At 39.5% G+C, this 19,982-nt stretch overlaps 1 protein-coding gene across 16 annotated transcripts in view; it reads left to right on the top strand.

The window, feature by feature from the left end:
• The window catches only part of CELF2 (CUGBP Elav-like family member 2), a 564,102-nt gene that overhangs the window by 480,388 nt on the left and 63,732 nt on the right, over positions 1-19,982 (top strand). For all 16 annotated transcript variants that reach the window (XM_048952217.1, XM_048952225.1, XM_048952171.1 and 13 more), the window contains 2 exons: positions 5,290-5,338; positions 14,565-14,699. In XM_048952217.1, the coding sequence (XP_048808174.1) occupies positions 5,290-5,338; positions 14,565-14,699 (184 nt within the window). The remainder of the gene's footprint in view (positions 1-5,289; positions 5,339-14,564; positions 14,700-19,982) is intronic.

Raw genomic sequence — 19,982 nt, forward strand, 5'->3', positions numbered from 1 at the left:
ATCATGCATGAAGGTGTTGTTGTAATGGATCATAAAATAATGGTTTTTCATAGTCTAATTACATGGCCACATCTTCTGAGGTGCTGAGGGTACTGAAATTTCAGACTCAACACAACTGCAGCACACTGAGCCCATCAGCTCCTTTTATTTCCTTTTATTATTATTATTTCATTTGTAGGTATTTCCCGATTTTGAATCACTACCATCCTCTTTAAAACAGCCATACTCACATATATAACAAAATATCTCTTATTACACCACTGCATATCATTTAAAGTGTTGACTTCCTTAGCCTACAGATCTCACTTGTCTCACATCAAGTTCTGTTCATAGGGAGCTTTTAGCCTGCCTAGTACATCTGAGAGCCCATTTCCCCTTAGAAAATGAGTGGAAAGCAGGTGCCCATCCTCCCACTAAGCATATTGACAAGTGGAAAATGAGATTTAGGTAATCTCTGGTAAGATGGTGGTGGCTCACTCCATGCCAATGATGGCCCTGCCTGGGCAGAATTCTTCCCAACTCACCCCAAGAGCTTGGTGCTTAAGATTGCACCTGATTCTCAACATCCTGTGAATAAATAAAAGGAGCTGTAAGCTGATGTTGTCATGCAATGTGAAAGCACACAATAGTAATCACAGCTAATGACTCTGCTAAATGCTAGGCTGCACACACCTCCTTGTTTGGTGTTTGTTTTGTATACAGAAGGTAACATAGGCTGAATAACGAGGATGCCAAGTTACAGATGGGGTTGTGGAATCATATTTGACAGCCGATTAGAGTAATCTGACAGAAATGATGACTTAATCACCACGACAGACTCCAAATTCCCAGATAGAATTCCACCCAGGTTAATCTAATTTCCTTGCAATATTTTTGCCAGAAATAGACTCTTAGCTGGCTTGTTTTCTCCCATGCAGATGTCACATGATTTTGACAAGAATGCAAATGGATAGCATTATTGTTGTTGAAAAGATGATGGTGAGGCTCTAAAGCTGGAGAGGATCTATGCCTTCGTGTGGTTTTTGATTTGCTCTATTGTGATTTTTTTTCTCTGATTAAGTTACATTTACATACAGTGACATCTATGCAGGAAGAGGTGGAAAAAAAAAAAAGATAAAAAGTCTTCAGTTGTAGTTGTAGGCCATGGCTTGGTTCAACTGCTATACTGGACATGGCCACTGGGTGGATTTCAAGTTTTCCTTTGATCAAGATTCCATGTTTTACAATTTTTTCTTTCCCTTTCCGATTTTGGTTACCCTGTGAACCACACCAACACGCCAGTTTGGGGTGAGCCCAAGCAGGAGTGGTGACATGCCTTGGGCTTCGCGTGACCTCCATTACTGCACCAGCCTCGCATGGAGCATCTCACTGCTGGTGCTGCATCAAGGCACTGCCAGGCTTGGCCAAGGCATCTGCCCACTGTGTTGTGAAACAGGGCTGAGGAAAGCTGAGCTGTGCTGTTACTGACTGTTCAACTGCATCCAGTAGAGCTCTCTAACATATTGCCAAGGAGGAATTATTCCTTACAGCCTGTTCTCCAGTTGGGTTGCAATAGCCCCATGCCCAGTGCTTTCTAGGAAAGCTGGCCACTCTCGGAAAGAGCTTGCCTGAGAGCTGTGCTTTTCTCTTCCATTGTAGGGTCTGAGTGCTGGATGATATTAACATCTATTTGCTGCAGTTAGTTTTCTCACTTTTCCCTATTTATTAACTGCAAATATGTATTCTCACATACTGTATTTTTATAAGCAAAGCTTTCTTCAAGCACAGAAATAAACACTTTCTGTTTTGTTGTTTTTTGGGATTTTTTTGTATGAAAACATGATACAGTGAGAAATCACTTACCTTGAGATCCATAAGTGTACAGCTTTGTGATGTATAGCTACAATAACAGCTTTCTGATAAGACGTGAAATCCTTCATTTTAGTAGATGACATGATTCTAGTGGGTGGCATCTAATTTGAAACAGGTTTATATCATCTATAATCTTTTGGAGGGGCTGAGAAAGCACAGCTATTTTATTATTTTATAGCCTACAGTTATACAAGCAAGATATAAAACACACGGATTATTTTCAGTGTTGCTCATTGTAGAGTGATAGTACCCTTTTAGCCTTTGTTTCTGCCCCTTTAATTTTCTTACTCACTGCACACCTTGCAATTCCTTTCCCTTCCCTTCCCTTCCCTTCCCTTCCCTTCCCTTCCCTTCCCTTCCCTTCCCTTCCCTTCCCTTCCCTTCCCTTCCCTTCCCTTCCCTTCCCTTCCCTTCCCTTCCCTTCCCTTCCCTTCCCTTCTCTTTTCCCTGCCCTGCCCCTTTTCTCCTTTTATCTTCTCTTCTCCTCTTCTTTTTTCTTTTTCTCTCTTTTCCTTTTTCTTTTCTCTACACCTACGTTTAAATATTTTACGGGTAGAGTACTTATAATATGTATTGTCACGGCACTTGTCTCTAGAGGTCAGCAATGAGTTCAATAATGAGATGCGAACCAGTGACTCTGTAAAACCCATTTCAGGTTATAAATGGCATGTTTTATTGAATCTAGTGTTAAAGGTTGTTAATGTATCAATTGGTGATGGTCAGGGTTAAACAAGCTTCAACATGAGCCCTCTCATGTTATCAAACTGTCAGTAACATATTTTTCCACCTTCTTTACTGAAGCCATGTTTGTGTATCACATCCATTTTACCATGGGTATTCTGCGGCTTAAACCCTTCAGGCCTGATCTGAATCTTTTATTAGTTTTGCACTGATAAAATACTGTTAAGCACAGTGGCATTCCTTCTGACATAGGCGTACTGGTGAGACTTTGGACCGTGGGTTTTCAGCAGGAACCTCTGAAATCAAGTCAACGCCTAGTTGAAACATCTTGTTAAATCTTACTTCTTTCTTTGCAAACATAACAGCTTACTGACTTAATGAACTTGAAGTAATTATGCAAAACAGAAGAGGATAATTTCTGATGTGGTAACTGTGTTTGCCAGGTAACACTTACCTTTGCATAATAACCATGGTACTGTGGAAATAACCTGTGTACATGAATTTGGTCCAAAGACCTCCAGTTCAGGTGGTTTGAAAAGTGAAGGATTTTTAGCATTGTTAAAATTGCATTTATTCGAAGTATATCTACTTAGGGGCATAAAATGCAGGTATGCAGAGAGATAGATTCTATGTAAGGATTTGGGTGGATTCTTTTTCTATAGCTTTCGTATTCCCAAATTTACAGTGAATTAGGAAGTGATGTTTCTAGTAGTTAATGGAAATTAACCTACATCCTTCTGGGCCTCTAGTATCGGGAGGCATATCTGACTACCTCATCTTTAATTTATTTGCTGCTCTTAATTGCATCTTCTTACATGCATCTGAACAACTCCATTTTATTTCCTTGATTTCTTCAACTTTATGTGGTTCTGCAGGAACATACGAGCAATGGATGCACTGCAGCAAGTGGCACCTTTTTTCCTTTCAGCTTTTGTTTTCTCAGTGGACATAGTGCATCACATTCCATGAATTTAAGGTCTCCTGCAGTTCTCAGCATATTGCTGATGCCAGGATAAATGTTAAGCACTAGTTAAAGATAGAGTATAATCTAAGTTCCCTTTTTTCTTTAAGTTAGATCAAATAAGACTGGTGGCAGACAAGTGAAGGGCTATTTAAGTCCGTTTGGGAAACAAACGATTCAAGGAGAGCAGAGCTGTTAAAATTGAAGCAAATTTATGCATCCTGGTGACTACATCAACCTTGTGGCTTTGCCTTTTCCTTAGGGAACAATAGGGAGTTTTGCAAGCAGCACAAGGAATACGTTGATTTGTAGGGGCAGAGAGCATTATGGATTTTGAATAAATCTTATGGAGATATTCATAGCAATATTTTATGTTTACTAAAGAATCCAGCAACTATGTCCCTGGAGGTTAAGTGACTCCACCAAAAGCAATGCAGATGTGTTTTTCTGTGGTGCTTTGAAAGTGCATTTGATATGAGAGCATAGATGTTCATGCTCAGCTGTTTTTGTTTTCCAACATCAAGTGTGTCATAATACTCTTTTATAAAAAATATGGAATCGTCACTGACATTTTCAGGCAATGCTCAGCTTTACTGTGCTGAAGGATGTTACAAAAGCAGAAGGAGCATAGATTTTTTTACATGCTTAGGTGAAATGGAGAAGAGTTTCTGAAGAGTGAAAAGACAGCATTCCCAATACTGCCTTAAGGTTTGTGCAGTCCTGTAGAGCCTGTGGAAGAAAGAGTTGGGTTTTTTCCAAGCCTAACCATCTCCCACGTTGAAACACAATGCAGCATCCATTCTAATGGTATTTGAGAGGCTATAACAAAATTTCCATGAGTCCATCACACTGGACACATGCAGTATCCAGTGGAAATAGCCCTCTAATTAGAGAGGACTTTGTTGTTGTGTTGATGTCACTGAAAATGCTATTGGAGTCTATATATAAAAGTCTATTGGAGTTGCCAACAATTGAAGGTGGGGAGAATCATCACTTAGCAATGAGAGCAAAACAAACACCACATGAAGTGTGTGAAGGTAGGATGTCACGTGATGTACAGAACAGCACACTACGCACGGGAATTGATTTCATTTACAGTACGAAGGAGACAAATGGAGGAAAAGATTGAAAAGGAAGAAGTATTAGGATTTTTTATGGTTTTTATTAAGGAAGGTTTTTTTATGGAAGCCAGAATTGTACTGTGTTGCAACAGAAGCTTTATGAATGAATGTATAATGTACTCTATTTAAAAAAAAAAAAAAAAAAAAAGATACTAAACATTTATAAGAAGCTATTTTAAGAGATACAAGTCTTCCTCTTCAGTCATGAAAGAATCTGCGTGTGTTTGTTTTTAATTACATGCAAAGTTCATTTGTCAAGATAAACTCCTCTGAGTATGTTTGAAATGCTTGCTAGCTCTTCAGTTACTTGGAAATTGCATCTCAGCCTCAGCAGTGTTTGAGCTCAAGAAAAGAAATTGGTAAAACAGAAACCAAGTATGCCATAAAGTAATGAGAGTTGTAACTTTAGAGGTCTTCTGAAACAAGATGTAACAAATTAAAGTTTTATATGAGTCCAATGGGCCCAGTGATCTATTTTTTTTAATCTTCCTCGTTATAAAATGCTCCTTTACCATTTTTTTTCTTAAAAGCCTATTATATGGTGTTATTTTGAATTTATACCGTTGCAATGTGTTTAATATTGACCATGTATCCTTTTAGCCCGTCATTAAAGCCATTGTTCTTGATTTTTATGACTGTCCAACCTGCCTTACTCTTTTTCATTTTTGTTTTTAGATGCATCATCCTATTCAGATGAAACCTGCAGATAGTGAAAAGTCCAATGGTATGTGCTTAATTTATTTCTATGTAATTGTGGATCTCTTTTCACTAAAGAAAACAAAACATCGTGAGAGTTTTTGCTTTACTTCTTGTATGGTGAAAATTATATGAGGCTGTTTCCCTACATCTAACAGATCAGGAAAGATGTTGACCTGCTCTCAACTCCCATTTATCTTCAAATTTAATGAACTACCATGCTACAAACTTCTTTCACTTGTGTTCTGGCAGTGAAGTGATCCAAAAGTACCTGATATTGGTGAGATGGATATGAAATTTTAATAGTGAAAAGGAAAAAAATAAAGAAACAAAAACCATTCTAATGTTAATATAATGTAAGCAGCTGATAGACCTTAAACATTTGCTAAACCTACTTTTTATAGAATGATGCTGTTCTGAATCTGAACCAAATTTAGGTTTTAATGATATGCTTAGTTCTGATCTGGGAAACCCACCTTGCATCTCTCTGTATACTTATTGCTCTCAACGATTGTAAAATGAATGCTATAATGACAGTAATATCCATTCAGAATACTAGGTTACTGCCTAAGTGGATGTATATGACATGCAAAATAGACAGCAACTAAATCTATTAAACATGCCAGGTTTGTATTCAAGGAAATAAGATAATCGGATGGTAACGCAGCCTGACTGTGTGTGATTCTTTAAAAATATATACATGTGTATTTTTTGCCCCTTGATTTGTTCCTGTAATTTTCTAAAATGCATGTTAAAGATATCATCTGCCTTCTTAGATTGCAAGAGCTTCTTTTTCCCATAAGGCCCACATAATCAGAGCTGGTTCCTCCAACAGGCATCTTTGCACCTCATTAATTAGTAATCAGGGCAGAAGCCGTGCACTTAGAGATCTACATACCTGCAAATGTAAATTATGATTGGGCTCTAAATCTCTCTGCAAGGCTTTTTTAAGGCTTCTTTTGTGCTAATTGTAGTGCATCCCATTTTCAGACTTCTCCAAGGATTACAAAGTTCGGAAAGAAATTGAAACTTCACACGATGCTAGGTGTCCTATATGACAACTTTCAAAACAAAACTGGCCACAAACATGAGAGATTAGAGCCATCATCTGTATGCAAGGGAGTGATGTTCTCTCTCTTGACTTGTCCACAAATAGTTTTAGCAGCAATTTCTTTGAATGCTCAGAAAAGAGGCAAAGGCATCTGCGTGGACAGGAGGACCAAACTTTTCAGGCCTTACTCTATCAAGTGAGATGGTTGCTGTTGGAATCAAAATTTCATTCCATGGTATTTATTGCACTTGCATTGGGCAAAATTTTCCTTTAGGGAAAACCAAGGTCTTTATAACTTCTGTGGATTCTTCTTTCAAGAACAGATTTCACCTTATGTACCTTGGCAGATTAGAAATGTAAGAGCCAGTGGGTCAAAGTAAACTCCAAAGGAATTACTAGATCATTCTGCATTTTTCTTCCTGAAGAAGATTGAACATATCAGCAAAGCACTGTGGGGAATTGTGCAAGTCCTGTCCTGCTCTGCAGTCCTTACAAAGCAGGGTAAATTAGCCCCTCGCTACTGCGATTAGACTGAGGTTATCTTCATGATATTCCCGTCTGCACTGTGGGAATATTATTGTCTTGCACCAATTTTTATCTCAAGCGTGAAAATCATGAAGGATTGGAATTTTGTTTTTTTTTTTTCTTGACTTTCTCCATACTTTAACAAAAACACATCAACAAATCAAAGACAATCATCACTGTCAAATTAAATACCTTTTTAAATTCATACTCCTGGAGGGCATATATGCTTCTGGTAGGCATTTTCTGGGGGAGATGAACTCTTCTTTTTTATTGCCTGAGGAAACAGAAGGTGAACTAACACCATGATGATGAGAAAAGCAGCAGAGCTTCTCAAAAGGACAGGGCGTAGGAGTAGGATCCATGGAGGAGGTGAGAGTTTGCATGCTTGGAGAATGTAGAGGCTTGTTTGGCATATGTTTGTCATATGCTCCAGGCTATCCATCTGAGATACATTATTTGCCAATAGCAAAGTGATAAGGAGTACAAACCTTCAACAAGATTGGTAAGTTCAAAGGGGAAAAGAACGAAGATATGCCAAGATATCTTGGTTTTCATGATCCATGGTGTTCAAGCTAGGAATACTTGAAACACTTTGATTTCTGCATAGTGGAGGATCCCACTACTTGTTATAGGTGAAGGCGTGTTTCTCATGTTTCAAAGAGATTAAACTAATTGTTTTGTCCAAATAACTTTGAGAAAGGTATGCAAGAGAGGTTGAACACTTGTTGCAATTCTTCTGAGATCACACACATTTCTGAAGGGCTAGATAGATCCATTCAACTTCCACAGATGAGAAGAAGGTGGCCATCATTCAGCCTACAGAGGTTTTCAAAGAGAAGAATTTTCTGGGTGATAAGACGCCTCCTGCACTTCTTGAATGTCTTGCAAAGATTGTAATGATCATCCAAGGCCAGGAGTGCTATGAGGAAATGTTCCCTCGTTCCTCACCGCTGTTCTTGTTTTTATTAGATCAATTTGTTAACCCACACCTTAGCACAAAAGGCCAAGTTTACCTTATGGAAACGGGGAGAAGAATTTAGAACATCTTCTACATGTTTACCAAGCGCCTGGGTTCTTTTGCAGTGTTAAGACTTTATTAGCAACTGGAAGATATATTTTCTTCTGGATAGGTTTTCAGTGGCTGACAGATCCATGCAATCATCTCTGTTCAGAGAACTGCATTCAGGAGTGAAGGTGGAGAATGGTAGCTCATGTATCTGAGTCATCTCTGCTCATGCACATGAAGCAAAGCTTAATTGTCCCACTGAGCTTTTAGCAGGTAGAGCTGATGGAGAAAGACTTGCCTTTAGATCTAATTAGTTTGTTTACTCTGGAGGATTCTGAAAAGGCATTCCTTGTTGAGAAAAGTGACATCCCTGAAAAATTTTCAGATGATTGAATTTGTAGTGTGTCCTGTGCTTGTCACCCATTACCTCTAATCCGCCCACCCTTGTGTCTCTTGATCCATCTACAAAGTTTCAGTTAAGGAATATCTACCAGAAAAGCATGGCTTCAAGATTTCAAAGACTCCACTATTAATATATTCATTTTAACTGATAATCATTCACAATACTTGGCTGCTTAAGGATATTTTTTATGTTTCAAAAAGGAAGAAATATCTGCACTCTAATGCAGAAAAACACATTACACACGTGCTTGGCTCTTAGATGGCCATTATCATGCTACTAGTTAGCAAGTGCTTAAATGTTTCTAGGATCAGCATTTGAATGCTGTTAATACTATTGGGAACATATCCTGAGGACAGGGTAGTCTCAAATGGATCAGTGCTTCAACACTTGGGGGAAAATTACAAAATTTATCATTTAAAAAAAAAAAAAAAAAAGGAAAGAAAGAAAGAAACGGAAGGCGGAGAGTTAGTTGTGTGATCGGATCATTTATTTTTATTTATTTTATTAGTGGAAACTTGAAGAAATAATTTTGAAATTCTACATGGCACAACATTGCCGATTTGGAGGGAGTAATTAAATGCCATATGTTAGCACTAACACATAGAAAAGTTGATAATTAATGCAGGCAGCTCCAGATCCAGGTGTGACTTTGACAGATTGTGCACAAGGGTTTTTCACAGGCTTACAAGTAGGGATAAAAAGTCTGTTTTTCCCTCTTCCCTTCTGGATGAAAAAAAAATTTATATAACCATTTGCACATAATTAACTATTTCATGATTTGCTCAAAAGAGACGCAACTTCTGAATGGAAAACATGCTCTTTAACTGACTGAAGCCCTCATAATGTATAATAAGGAGATTGTAGAGTCATAGAATAGAATTATGTAATACCTTGGGTTGGAAGGGACATTAAAGATCATCTAGTTCCACCCCTCTGTCATGGACAGGTGTGTCTCCCACTGTATGAGGTATATAAACGATTTTTCAGGACAAAATTTTTGGTGTTTAAGATGGAAGAAAAGTTCTTGTAGTCGTTGGAGAGATTTCCTATTATTATTACAGGATTTAATTCTTTTGTACCATGCAGGAAATAAGCCCTGTTCCTTTATTCTCCTGAGCTAGCACAACTGATCTAATATAAATTGCAAACTGTGAAACCATAGAATCATAAAATCCTTAGTTGGAAGGGATTTTTAAAGGTCATCTGGTCCTACTTCTTGGCAGTGAACAGGGACACCACAGCTGGATCAGGTTGCCCAGGGCCTGATCCAGCCTCGCCTTGAAAGTCTCCAGCACAGGGTATCTACCACATCCCTGAGCAACCTGTTCCAGTGTCTCACCACCCTCACTGCAGAAGACTTTTTCCTTATATTCAACCTAAATCTACCCTCTTTTAGCCTGAAGCCTCTTGTTCTGTTACCACAGACTCTGCTAAAGAGTCTGTCTCTTTCTTTCCTGTAGCTTCTCTTTAGATCCTGAAAGGCTACTCTCAGGTCACCTTGCAGCCTTCTCTTCTCCAGGCTGAACAGCCCCAGTTCTTCTACCCTCATATGAGAGATGTTCCATCCTTTGGATCATTTTTGTGGCCCTCTTCTGGATGCACTCCAACAGGTCCATGTCTCTCCTGTACTGAGGACTCCCCATCTGGACGCAGTACTCCAGCTGAGGCCTCACCAGCACAGAGCAGAGGAGCAGGATCACCTCCCTCACCTTGCTGGCCACGCTTCTTTTGATGCAGCCCAGGATACAGTCAGCTTTCTGGGCTGTGAGGAAACATTGCTGGCTCATATCCAGCTTCCCATCCACCATTATCTCCAGGTTCAGCAGAGCTGTGCTCAATCCTTTCATTCCCCAGCTTGTATTGGTAGTGAGGGTTGCCTTGACCCAGGTGCAAGATCTCACATTTGGATTTGTTGAACTACATGAGGTTCATCTGGGCCCAGTGCTCAAGCTTGTCCAGGTTTCTCTGAATGGCATCTCGTTCCTCTGGCATGTTGACTGCTCCCCACAGCTTCGTGTCATCAGCAAACTTGCTGAGGGTACACTTGACCCCACTGTCAATGTCACTGATGAAGATATTGAAGAATATCAGTCCCAGCACTGCCCTCTGTGGGACACCACTCATCACTGATCTCCATCCAGACACTGAACATTGAAATGGGGAGAGTGTTCTCATGCAAAATACTCATTAATGGAGCAAACTGAGTAAAGCTGCCATTATTCTGCAAGTTGAATGTAGTGCTGTTGGAAGGCAGGAGGTTCTGGTTTGAAAGTAGCCCCATGAGCAGAAGCAGACTTTATTTCTTCCAGCTTCTGATGGCTACCATAGCTCTCTTCAAGCGTATTAGCAAGAAACCTTTGCTAGTCACCGCAGAGCTAGTCTTAATGGAGTTAAGAAAGCAACTCCTCTAGTTTTAAAAAAGATATCTGCCATTTGTCACAAAGGATTCCTTCATTCAGAATCTCACCACAAGCCTGCAGAAGAATTCCACCCCAGATACAGCACTGCTTATGTCTCACTAACTGCTCAGGTAGAATAGCTGACCTGCATTCGTTGTGTGTCTGGATGGTTCAGAGGTGAATCCCATAATTATTTGCTCAGAACGCTCTGCAGTTTCACACCTTCATGTAACTGGAACTTCAGGCCTTGTTCACTGTCACCTTCTTACTGTTTTTTCTCCATCAGTGCGGAGCACTCAGCCATCTCATCCTACTCTCTGCTTTTGGCCAGTGGGATCTACTTTACATTACAACAATGTTGTGAAACAGCCAGAAGGTACAAACAGAACTCTGAGAAGAGTGAAAAAAATGGCGATGTCAAAAAAAAATGCTTACCAAAAAAATTTGCATTTATTTTCAAGATTTTGAATTATTGAAACCATTCATTGAGTAGGAGTATTTCTTCCTTCTCTGAGGCCTGAGCTGAGGATGTGTATGTTAGGGTCAAGAGTCAGCTGAAAGGTTATAGCCCATCTGTTGTCTGTGGTAAGAGGTAGGCTCCAATGAAACAAGTCATCGTGCCTCACTGTGAGAGGAGATTTTGGAGGAGCTGATCTCTTGACACTGATATCAATAGATCACGTTTTAGCTGAGACAGAACTGGAAATTTTAGGTGAGTAAAGATAGGGAAAATAGCTTCAGAAACTGCTGTCTCTTCTCTAGCCAGCAGTGGGTAGCACATTTCTGATCTCCATGCTTTGGTGTTTTGCATGGACCTGATGTTGAGCTCATTGTACAGTCTGTGGGTGCAATACAATGTGCCCAGGCAAGGTAATATACTCAGAATACATTTGACCCATTCTTCTTACGATCCTTTTTCTGTTTCATTCTCACACCACACCTGCAATATAGGGAAGTATTCCTTTTAGGAAGAAAGGAGAGAAGTGGCTGACCAAGGATGCAGAAACAAATCCTGACAGCCAATCATGTGCAGGTAAAAAAGCATTCCTTTCTCCATGTGAGAATATATAGTTTAAAACTATGTCAGCCTAATAATATCAGATGTTCTATGAGGTGGAGTGAAAGCATGTCATTTTGATACTGACAATTGTCCCTTTTAAATGTTTTTTATGCTGGGCCCCTGGCCAAAACTGAATAGCAATTTTCTTAAGCTTCTGTGCTAATCAACACTGACTAATAGCACCAAATGCAGGGCACGTTATCATATCAATATGTTTTCTGTACTCTGAGCATTCTTTCTGAAATCTGCATTTTCGAGATGTACAGTACACGGGAGCTGGATGTTTAATTTACTGTAAAATCACCCTGAAGCTGAAAACCTGCAAATTGTCTTAGTTCAACAGCGTACTTATGGGTTTACTAGCGATACTGAAGGAGGCTGGAGGGGAGTTAGTTGTCTGTTACTCTTTGAAAAATTAAAACAAAGCCTTCCCATTTGCTTTGGAGGGGTAGAGAGAAGAGAAGCTCCTTCGCATCCTGACAGCTTCTACTTGTAAGGCAGGGAGAAAAATCTCTTCTTAATTTTATGTCTCTGTGAATTTCTTTGATTTGATTCTTCGTCCTTGCACCCAAGCAGGACCGTCAGCTCCTTACTTTGTGACCACATTGCTGACATTTGTCCAGCTCTGCTAGAATGTACTTTTAAGAGAATGCTGGGATTCAGTCACTCTTTGAGTAGACCTGCATTGGACTTCAAGTCTAAAATCAACTCATATTTTAACTTTGTGGGTACTAAAAGACACACAGGCAGAAATTAAGAGTCCCAAAAGGCAGAACAGAAGGCAGTGCTTATGCTTAGACTTCCCCAGACCTGACCTCAGTTGGTGGTATGAGACATCATTACAATTCAATTCAGACAAGGCTGTCCAGGCTGTCCGGGGACCTTCCTTAAAGAGATTAGTCAAGTGCATATAGGAATTTTAAGCAGCCAATTTATAAGCATCTTCTCACTAGCAAAGTACCAAGACTCTCCCTATGGCTGCAAGCAAACCAATTCAGTTCCACCATCCTCAACATAATTATCTGCACTATCAATAGTAATTATGTATTATGAATCAAGTGTAAAGTTTCACTGAAAGACATACATGTATCTGGATCCCAGCCTGCATATCTTCTTTGCAGCCCCATGATTCAGCTGCTGGTCTGTGTGTACTTGGTTCATCTGTGCATTCATCATTTGTTAGCCCTTCCTGAAAGGTTAACCTGACAGTGGAACCCCAAAGTAAAGTCTGAATGAAAATGTTCAGACTTGAGGAATCTGCTGAGAAAAAACTTCTCCTGGGTACTAAATTCACACCAACTTTCTTGCAAGGTTCTTGAGTGAGAGGGACTGGTCTTCTGGATTCTGAAAAATCCATGATCTCAATGCTTGCTTGTATAAAAGCTACAAGTGCTTTTTTAAATTCAGCAATTCTAAGGAAAAATTACTTCAAATACCTCTCTTGTGATCAATAAACATGAACCTCTTCTTTTTATTGTTATTAGATGCACTTAAAGTGTTGAAGTATAACACGAATAAAATCCTATGAAAATAGATGCAGTTTCTTCTTCCTCAGCTGCAATTTCTTCCATTTGACAAACTCATATTAATACAAGGAGAATGGGTTGGGGAACAAGGGAAGATTTTTTTTTTTTGGTAGGCCCAGAAATGAAAATACTTCGTTACAAAAATAATTTGCACAATAATAGAAATAAGTAAGTGCACTGCAGACTCTCTGGAGTAAAGCTTTCCTTCTTTCTTTGCATCCCTGCAAACTCTGACAGTCTGTTCATTAACGGTGAATTGGATTTACATGCCATTTCAAGAGAAGAAGAAAGCAATGGTGTATATGCTGTATAATAAGCACTTAGATTTGGGGTTTAATACAGATGGGATGGTGTGTTAACATTTTAAGTCTTTCCAGGGTGCATTAAATTTTGATGACCTATTTCATTTTTGACGACAGTCTGCAGCTTTAGACCTGTAAATTTAGGTTTGATTAACAGGACCAGCGAGTCCTGCCACTGCAGTTTAGCTTATGCTGGTTTGGGTGACAGTACAGACAGAAAATATTCTACCAATAATTCAGGTAAAGCACCTTTTTCATGTGTTTTTTTTTCTTGCAAACTCAGCATCATTACAGATCAAGGAGTTTGCTTCTTGGAAAGCACTGTGCAGTCCCCTTGATGAGGTGCTGTCCTAGAATATGCCTTGTCCCCTTGGAGGGGAGAGAACTGTGTCACTCTGAAGAAAGAAGGAAAATTTAATGCATTCCTTTTCCAGAGCAGTGGTTACACACCTGCCTTTCGAGTGCCACGCATTAAGTTGGATGAAATTGAAAGCAAAGATAGGAGCCTCTCTCTCAAAACATTTCTCAGGAATATTTTTCATTAGCTTGTGTCATTACGTGCACAATCCCCTCTTTACCCTCACCCCTGTTGTGATTTCTTTCATACATGAGGGAGGTGAGGGAATTTATCTGAATTAAAATCTATGCAAAGATATTTTTACTCTTCTAACAGAGGATGCTTTTCTCTTAGAAGCAGTGGTGAGGAGACATATGCAGAAAGACTAAGGCAGCCAATTAATCTGTTATATAAACAGCAACCACCACTAAAAAAAGGCAGAGAGATAAAGAAAAATGAGATATTTTGGGTGAGGGTGGGAGGGGGGGAAGGGAGGTTGTAAGTATAAAGTGTTTGCCTTAGGACTTGTCTTCAGTTACAGAGCCAGACTCACATGACTGGAGCTCGGTTTGATGTGGTAATGAAGCATTGATCACAGGAAAAAGATGAAATGGCCTTTGCTCATTCATTATTTTTATCTTCTAGCTGTGGAAGACAGAAAATTGTTCATAGGAATGGTTTCGAAGAAGTGTAATGAGAATGATATCAGGGTGATGTTTTCTCCGTTCGGCCAGATAGAAGAATGCAGAATCCTTCGGGGACCTGATGGGCTGAGCAGAGGTGAGTGTGCAGTCTGTAAAGTCTCTTTCCTTAAGTGCTAATTGGAAGCTCTGTGTCACAGTCAGGGTAGGCACAGCTGCTGTCTGCAGCTAGAGGTTACGCCATAATACGTCCCACGTGATGAAGGTATCCACATGAACTTTTCACAGCGACTGAAATTATCACCTTTTATTTCCAGTGTCAGAAAGGTCTTGGTGCCAACATATTAACTTGTGTTATCGCACTGTTTGTCAGCTGGAAAGGTTCCTTTGCACCCTGAGAAAGCACCCTCCGTTTTCTGCTCTCACAGAATCAAAGATCCTTCCCTGACCCCATTTCTTCTTTGTACCATAAGGCCACAAAAAAAAAAAAAGGACTGTAAATGACTGGTTGAAGACTTATAGGGTCATGGGAACTGGCCTGCACTGTAGCACTATCTCCTCAATTCCTGTGTTTTTTATAACAGGATGCAAAACATAGGTCTGTTGAAACTCAGAAACAAAGAGGTGAGCTTGAACCTGAGAGCTTTATCTAGACAAAAGTTTGTTAAAAGAACTTGTAATGCTTGTGCCCCTATCACAAAGCAAAAAACAGGGGAATGGTGTTACACAGCACCACCGAGAGTGGTCAGGCAGCTGACCTGAACCTTGGAAATGGAGTGCACAGGCTTTGATAGGTGGTGCCCACTTCTGAGTGCAGAAATGCCTTTTGGAAAGGCTCTCTGAAAACATATCAAAAAGAAAAATAAATGTATATTGATGTTGCAGAATGCGTATTAAATCTATGGTATGTGGACCTGAAATTATTCTCAGGCTGTAAACCTTTCCTCAAACTCAGCACTGTGTGGTACAGAGTGGAATAGGGCATAGACTTATCTTCAGTGGGAAAAGCAGCTGAGGCATGAGCTGCTGTCATGTGATGGCACAGGGAGTCAAGTAATTTCAAGTGCGGAGCTGTGAGGAACATCACCACTTCTGTTTCTGTAGAAATAAATAAAAGAAACATAGAAAGCACAGTTTATGCATTTTATTACATTTTCAAAAGTCACAGAAAAAAATAATTGGATCAATCTTGCATGGAAATGTAGATATATATGTGGGGTTTTTTTTTCCTTCTGGATTTGCTTGTTTCCTGCAGGCTCTAGAATCATCAGTATCTCATGCAACAATTTGTGCCTAGGTTTGAAAAGCAGAGGGTTTTGTGTGCAGCCCAGCTCGTTTAAAAAGTCTATACATTTCAGCAGGGGAAGCTGCATGGATTACTGTATATTTCACAGCACTGCATGAAAACATAACATTTCTGAAGGGCCTGTTGAAAAGATATTCTGACAATAAATAGGTAGCCTCGAGAAAATTCCATATTTGCATTTGTACTTGATTAGACTGCAACCCCAAAATTTTTGGGGCTGCCATACAGCAGTCCTTTCAGGCAAGAGTAGCATCAGGATCATGGCTTTAGCCTTGGGGAAGACCAGAATAAAGGTCTGAGGTTGGTTCCTGTGGCTCGGTAGTAAATATTAACTGATAGAGTCAAGCACTGCAATTATCTACTAGACCACTAGACCCCACACTGAGGGAAAACAAATAGTTCTGATTTTTAGTTATTTCACTTTGTAACTAGCACAGAGAAAGGATGATGGAAGGCACTACTGGGAAAGGTGCTAAGTAAGTGCTAAAATAACAAGATCTGGGCATGAGACGTCTTGAGTCACAAAAGAATTAATTGACTCTTTGGAATCACCCACTAAAGAAATGGGATCTGCTGAAAGTCCACTGCATATTTTTTTTTGTATTCAATAGGCATTGGATATACTACGAGCATAGAAAAGATAATTATGAAATTGAACAGTGTAAGGGTGATCGTGTAGTTTTATTCTACCATGAACAGCACAGTCACAAGAATCAGAAGCTGAGATTTTAAGCCATGTCACCAGTGTACCAGGCAGAGCAGTGTTGTCTGTCAGCCAGCATAGCCGTAGAGTTAATATGCTGCTCCCTCCTGCTGGAGGGCGAAGATCTTAGTGCAGGTAGGTCACACACCAGTAGTCTCAGCAGAGCTGTATCCTCCCTGCCACTCGGATTTATTTCGGTCACCATCACGATTGATATTCTGTCATGCCCTCATGCATCATGGCTTGTTAAACTCGAATTGCTTTCTACACACCCATGTTCACACTTGAAAATGAGTTCAGCTGTGCCAACCAGGTTTTCAGGCAGATGTTTATCAGCTTCACAAAACCACCATGCCATGAGAGAAGGCAAAGTGTTGGTATTGCAAAGCTGAAATGAAAAGTGCTAAGGGAGATCTGCAGTGGAGGGAGCTTGGCTGAAAAAGCACAGGGTGAAAAGCTGCTTCACTAAAGCAAGAAGGAGAATTATACAGTTAAATCTTTGTAATGAGTTCTGATCCTTAATGAGTTTTAATTCATGTTACCATTTTCAAGATGTTAGTTCCCTCTGCCACAAACAATGTTTGTTCTCCCAGCACCAGTCCGGATGTGTTTCCCTCCCAGACACAGGGGGGTGAATGAGAAATAGTCACTGTCTTAGGAAAACACTGTCCTTATGATGCCAGAGCCTTCGGGAACGCACAGTGCTCACAGCAGCGAGATGGAAATATGGTCCAATAAACTCTGTTTGGCATCTCTTTTCAGTTGCATAACGAATGTACATCATGGTATCTTGGACGAAAACAGCTTGAGGAGTATACTCATTAGTATCTATGCCAACTTGTGAGCTTTGTTGAAGGATTCAGGCAAATAATCTTGATTACCAGCAGATAGTTGCAAGGAATGGCATGAGGTTACAATGTTCAATAGAACAGTTTTGGTTTGTGCTGCAAATTTTTGTTGTTGTTGTCTTTTTTTTCACCATAAAGAGTAAAAAACATTCAGATGACTTTTTGGTCATGCCTGTGCTACAACAGCAATCATACCACTAGCATGATAGAAGTGTGCAGTAAACTCATAGGTGGGATGTAGGATCTTAGAGAACCACATGGTTCCAGTAGCAAGAAGAAATCCCTTCCTGCAGCAGCAAGGGGAAATGTAACACTCATGATGAGTGTTAAATAAGTAATAAGATAAAGTGAGGGATCAAACTGGTTATTCCTGTTGTAGTTTATAGCCAAGAGCTGACAGAACTTTAATAAAGTCATACCCATTGCTGTCCCTACTGATAATGGACTGTCAGCATTTCATCCCCAAATTCCTATTGTCAAGTATTTGAAACTCATCTGTAAAATGAGAGTAAAATAATGATACAGAGCTCAAGTGGTGGAGCAGTGTTTTTTAAAGAAACAGATTTTTTCCCTATGTCTTTTTTTTTTTTTTTTTTTTTTTCCAATGTTTGGGGGTTTTTTTGCCCCTCCATCTAAGAAATAATCATTTGTAACTTCTTATATTCTGACCAGCTACAAGAAATAGGCAGCAACCAAGAGGCATTTCCTTCCAAAAACTGTAAGATAGTCCCTGTGGAATTAGTTGGCTGGCAAGGAGTAATTCCTAGCTGAGAAAAGTATTAAAAATAAAAATAAAAATAAAATTAAAGCCCCGTTGGCTGTAGCGATAAAGAAGCTGGGGACTGAACAGCCATGCAGGCTGGCCTTTGCTTTAGCAGGGTTCACGGGACTATCTAAAGAAGCTTGCAGCTGCCTGTGCTATATTCATTATTCAAAGAGAAGGATTCAGCCTGCAGGGTTGTTTAATCCAGCACTTTTTCTGAAGAGCTAAGTATGCTTTACAAAAATTCATGATTGTGATATCATGTGCTAAGCTTCATTATCATGAAAAAGCAGGAGTGAACTGCCTCAGATGATTAAGATTTTAAATCACTTATTGTAAAAGGCTTAAGGAAACTTTCAGACCTCCTGACTTTAAGCACATGGCTACATGACCACAGATGCCAACACAGACAGCATTCAGTGATAGCTGGACTGTGCAAAAGTAGCCAGAAATTCCTCAGGTTGATTTGTAGCTGTGCTACTGATGTGTAATATGACCATAGGTTGATTTCTCATCATCTATTTTTCTGTTCCTTAAAATAAGTATAGCAGTGCTCCTCAAGCTTTATAATTTCATGTATGTATATATATATATATATATATTTTAGATAAGTGGATCAATATCTCTGTATCACTCTAGGAATTATTATTACCATCCATAATGATGATAAAAAAAATATATATATTCCTCTGATCCTCATCACAGGAGCACTGCACAGCAAATTATTCGGTTGTATTGCTAAGTGCAGATTTGTATAACAGATAGCAGAAACAAGTCAACTGGGTTAATAGTGTGCTCTGGGGAAAACTTGCTAATAACACATGCAGACAATTGGATATACCATGAACACTGTGGAAATGCCCCCAAATATACATTCCTATACCTCCCAGGTTCCCAATTGTATGATTTTTTAACAAAATCTCATCAGGCACACGGAACAAGTAAATGTTTCTGGACACATTGATTGCAGGGAATTGTTTTTCTTTGTTTGCTTTGAAAGCAGGATGACATGGAGAATTATACCATGGTCAGGCAATTTATTGTCACAAAAATCCATTTATAACTTTCAGATTTAGGGATTTACTTAATGAATGAATAAAAGAAAATTAGTGTTTGCATGATAACTAGCTGCACCGAAGGACAGATGAGGAAGTTTCACGCCTGTTTGTTTTTCCTTATGGGTATTTACTGCTGCTTTGTGAGCTGAAGTAATGTGAAGTGCCACCATGGGTGCAGCCTGGGTTAGGGAGCACCTTTTGACTTCTGTATCAGTAAGTAATGGGAAAAGAGCACTGTGGAAGTGCTGCATTTTTTACTTCTCTGTATTTTACTTCCTCAGTAAGTAAGGCACCTCCGTGCCTTATTTATTTTGCTGTAATGTGGTAACATTTTTCTTTTTCCACTCATTATGTCACATTTAATTTTCTTCCTCCAGTGAAACTTTTCCAAAGCTGGGAAGGAGCAAACACATCCTGTTGACCAGTGTCTGTTGGCCTGTGGCCAGTAGTCCTCAGTCTCAGATTTCCATTCTTGAATCTTCTCAGCAATCCTTCCCCAGATTGAGGTCTGAAATGAAATAATTCCAATGATTTTATTTTTTTATTCTGGCAGGAGGGACATTGAGAACATGGTCTTTGGTACCTGATTGACTCTGGGTCTCTTTCAATTCCATTCACTGAAGTCTGCTCTTTTCAGAGTGGTTAATTGACTGTCCAATTAGAAAAACTAGGAGGAAACCATGAACTTATCTAGAATCTGTCATCTGGTTGACGGTCAAGAAAAGTCAGTAAAGCTGAAGGGAT

The sequence above is a fragment of the Lagopus muta genome, chromosome 1 (assembly GCF_023343835.1).
Source record: "Lagopus muta isolate bLagMut1 chromosome 1, bLagMut1 primary, whole genome shotgun sequence".
NCBI classification, from domain to species: domain Eukaryota; kingdom Metazoa; phylum Chordata; class Aves; order Galliformes; family Phasianidae; genus Lagopus; species Lagopus muta.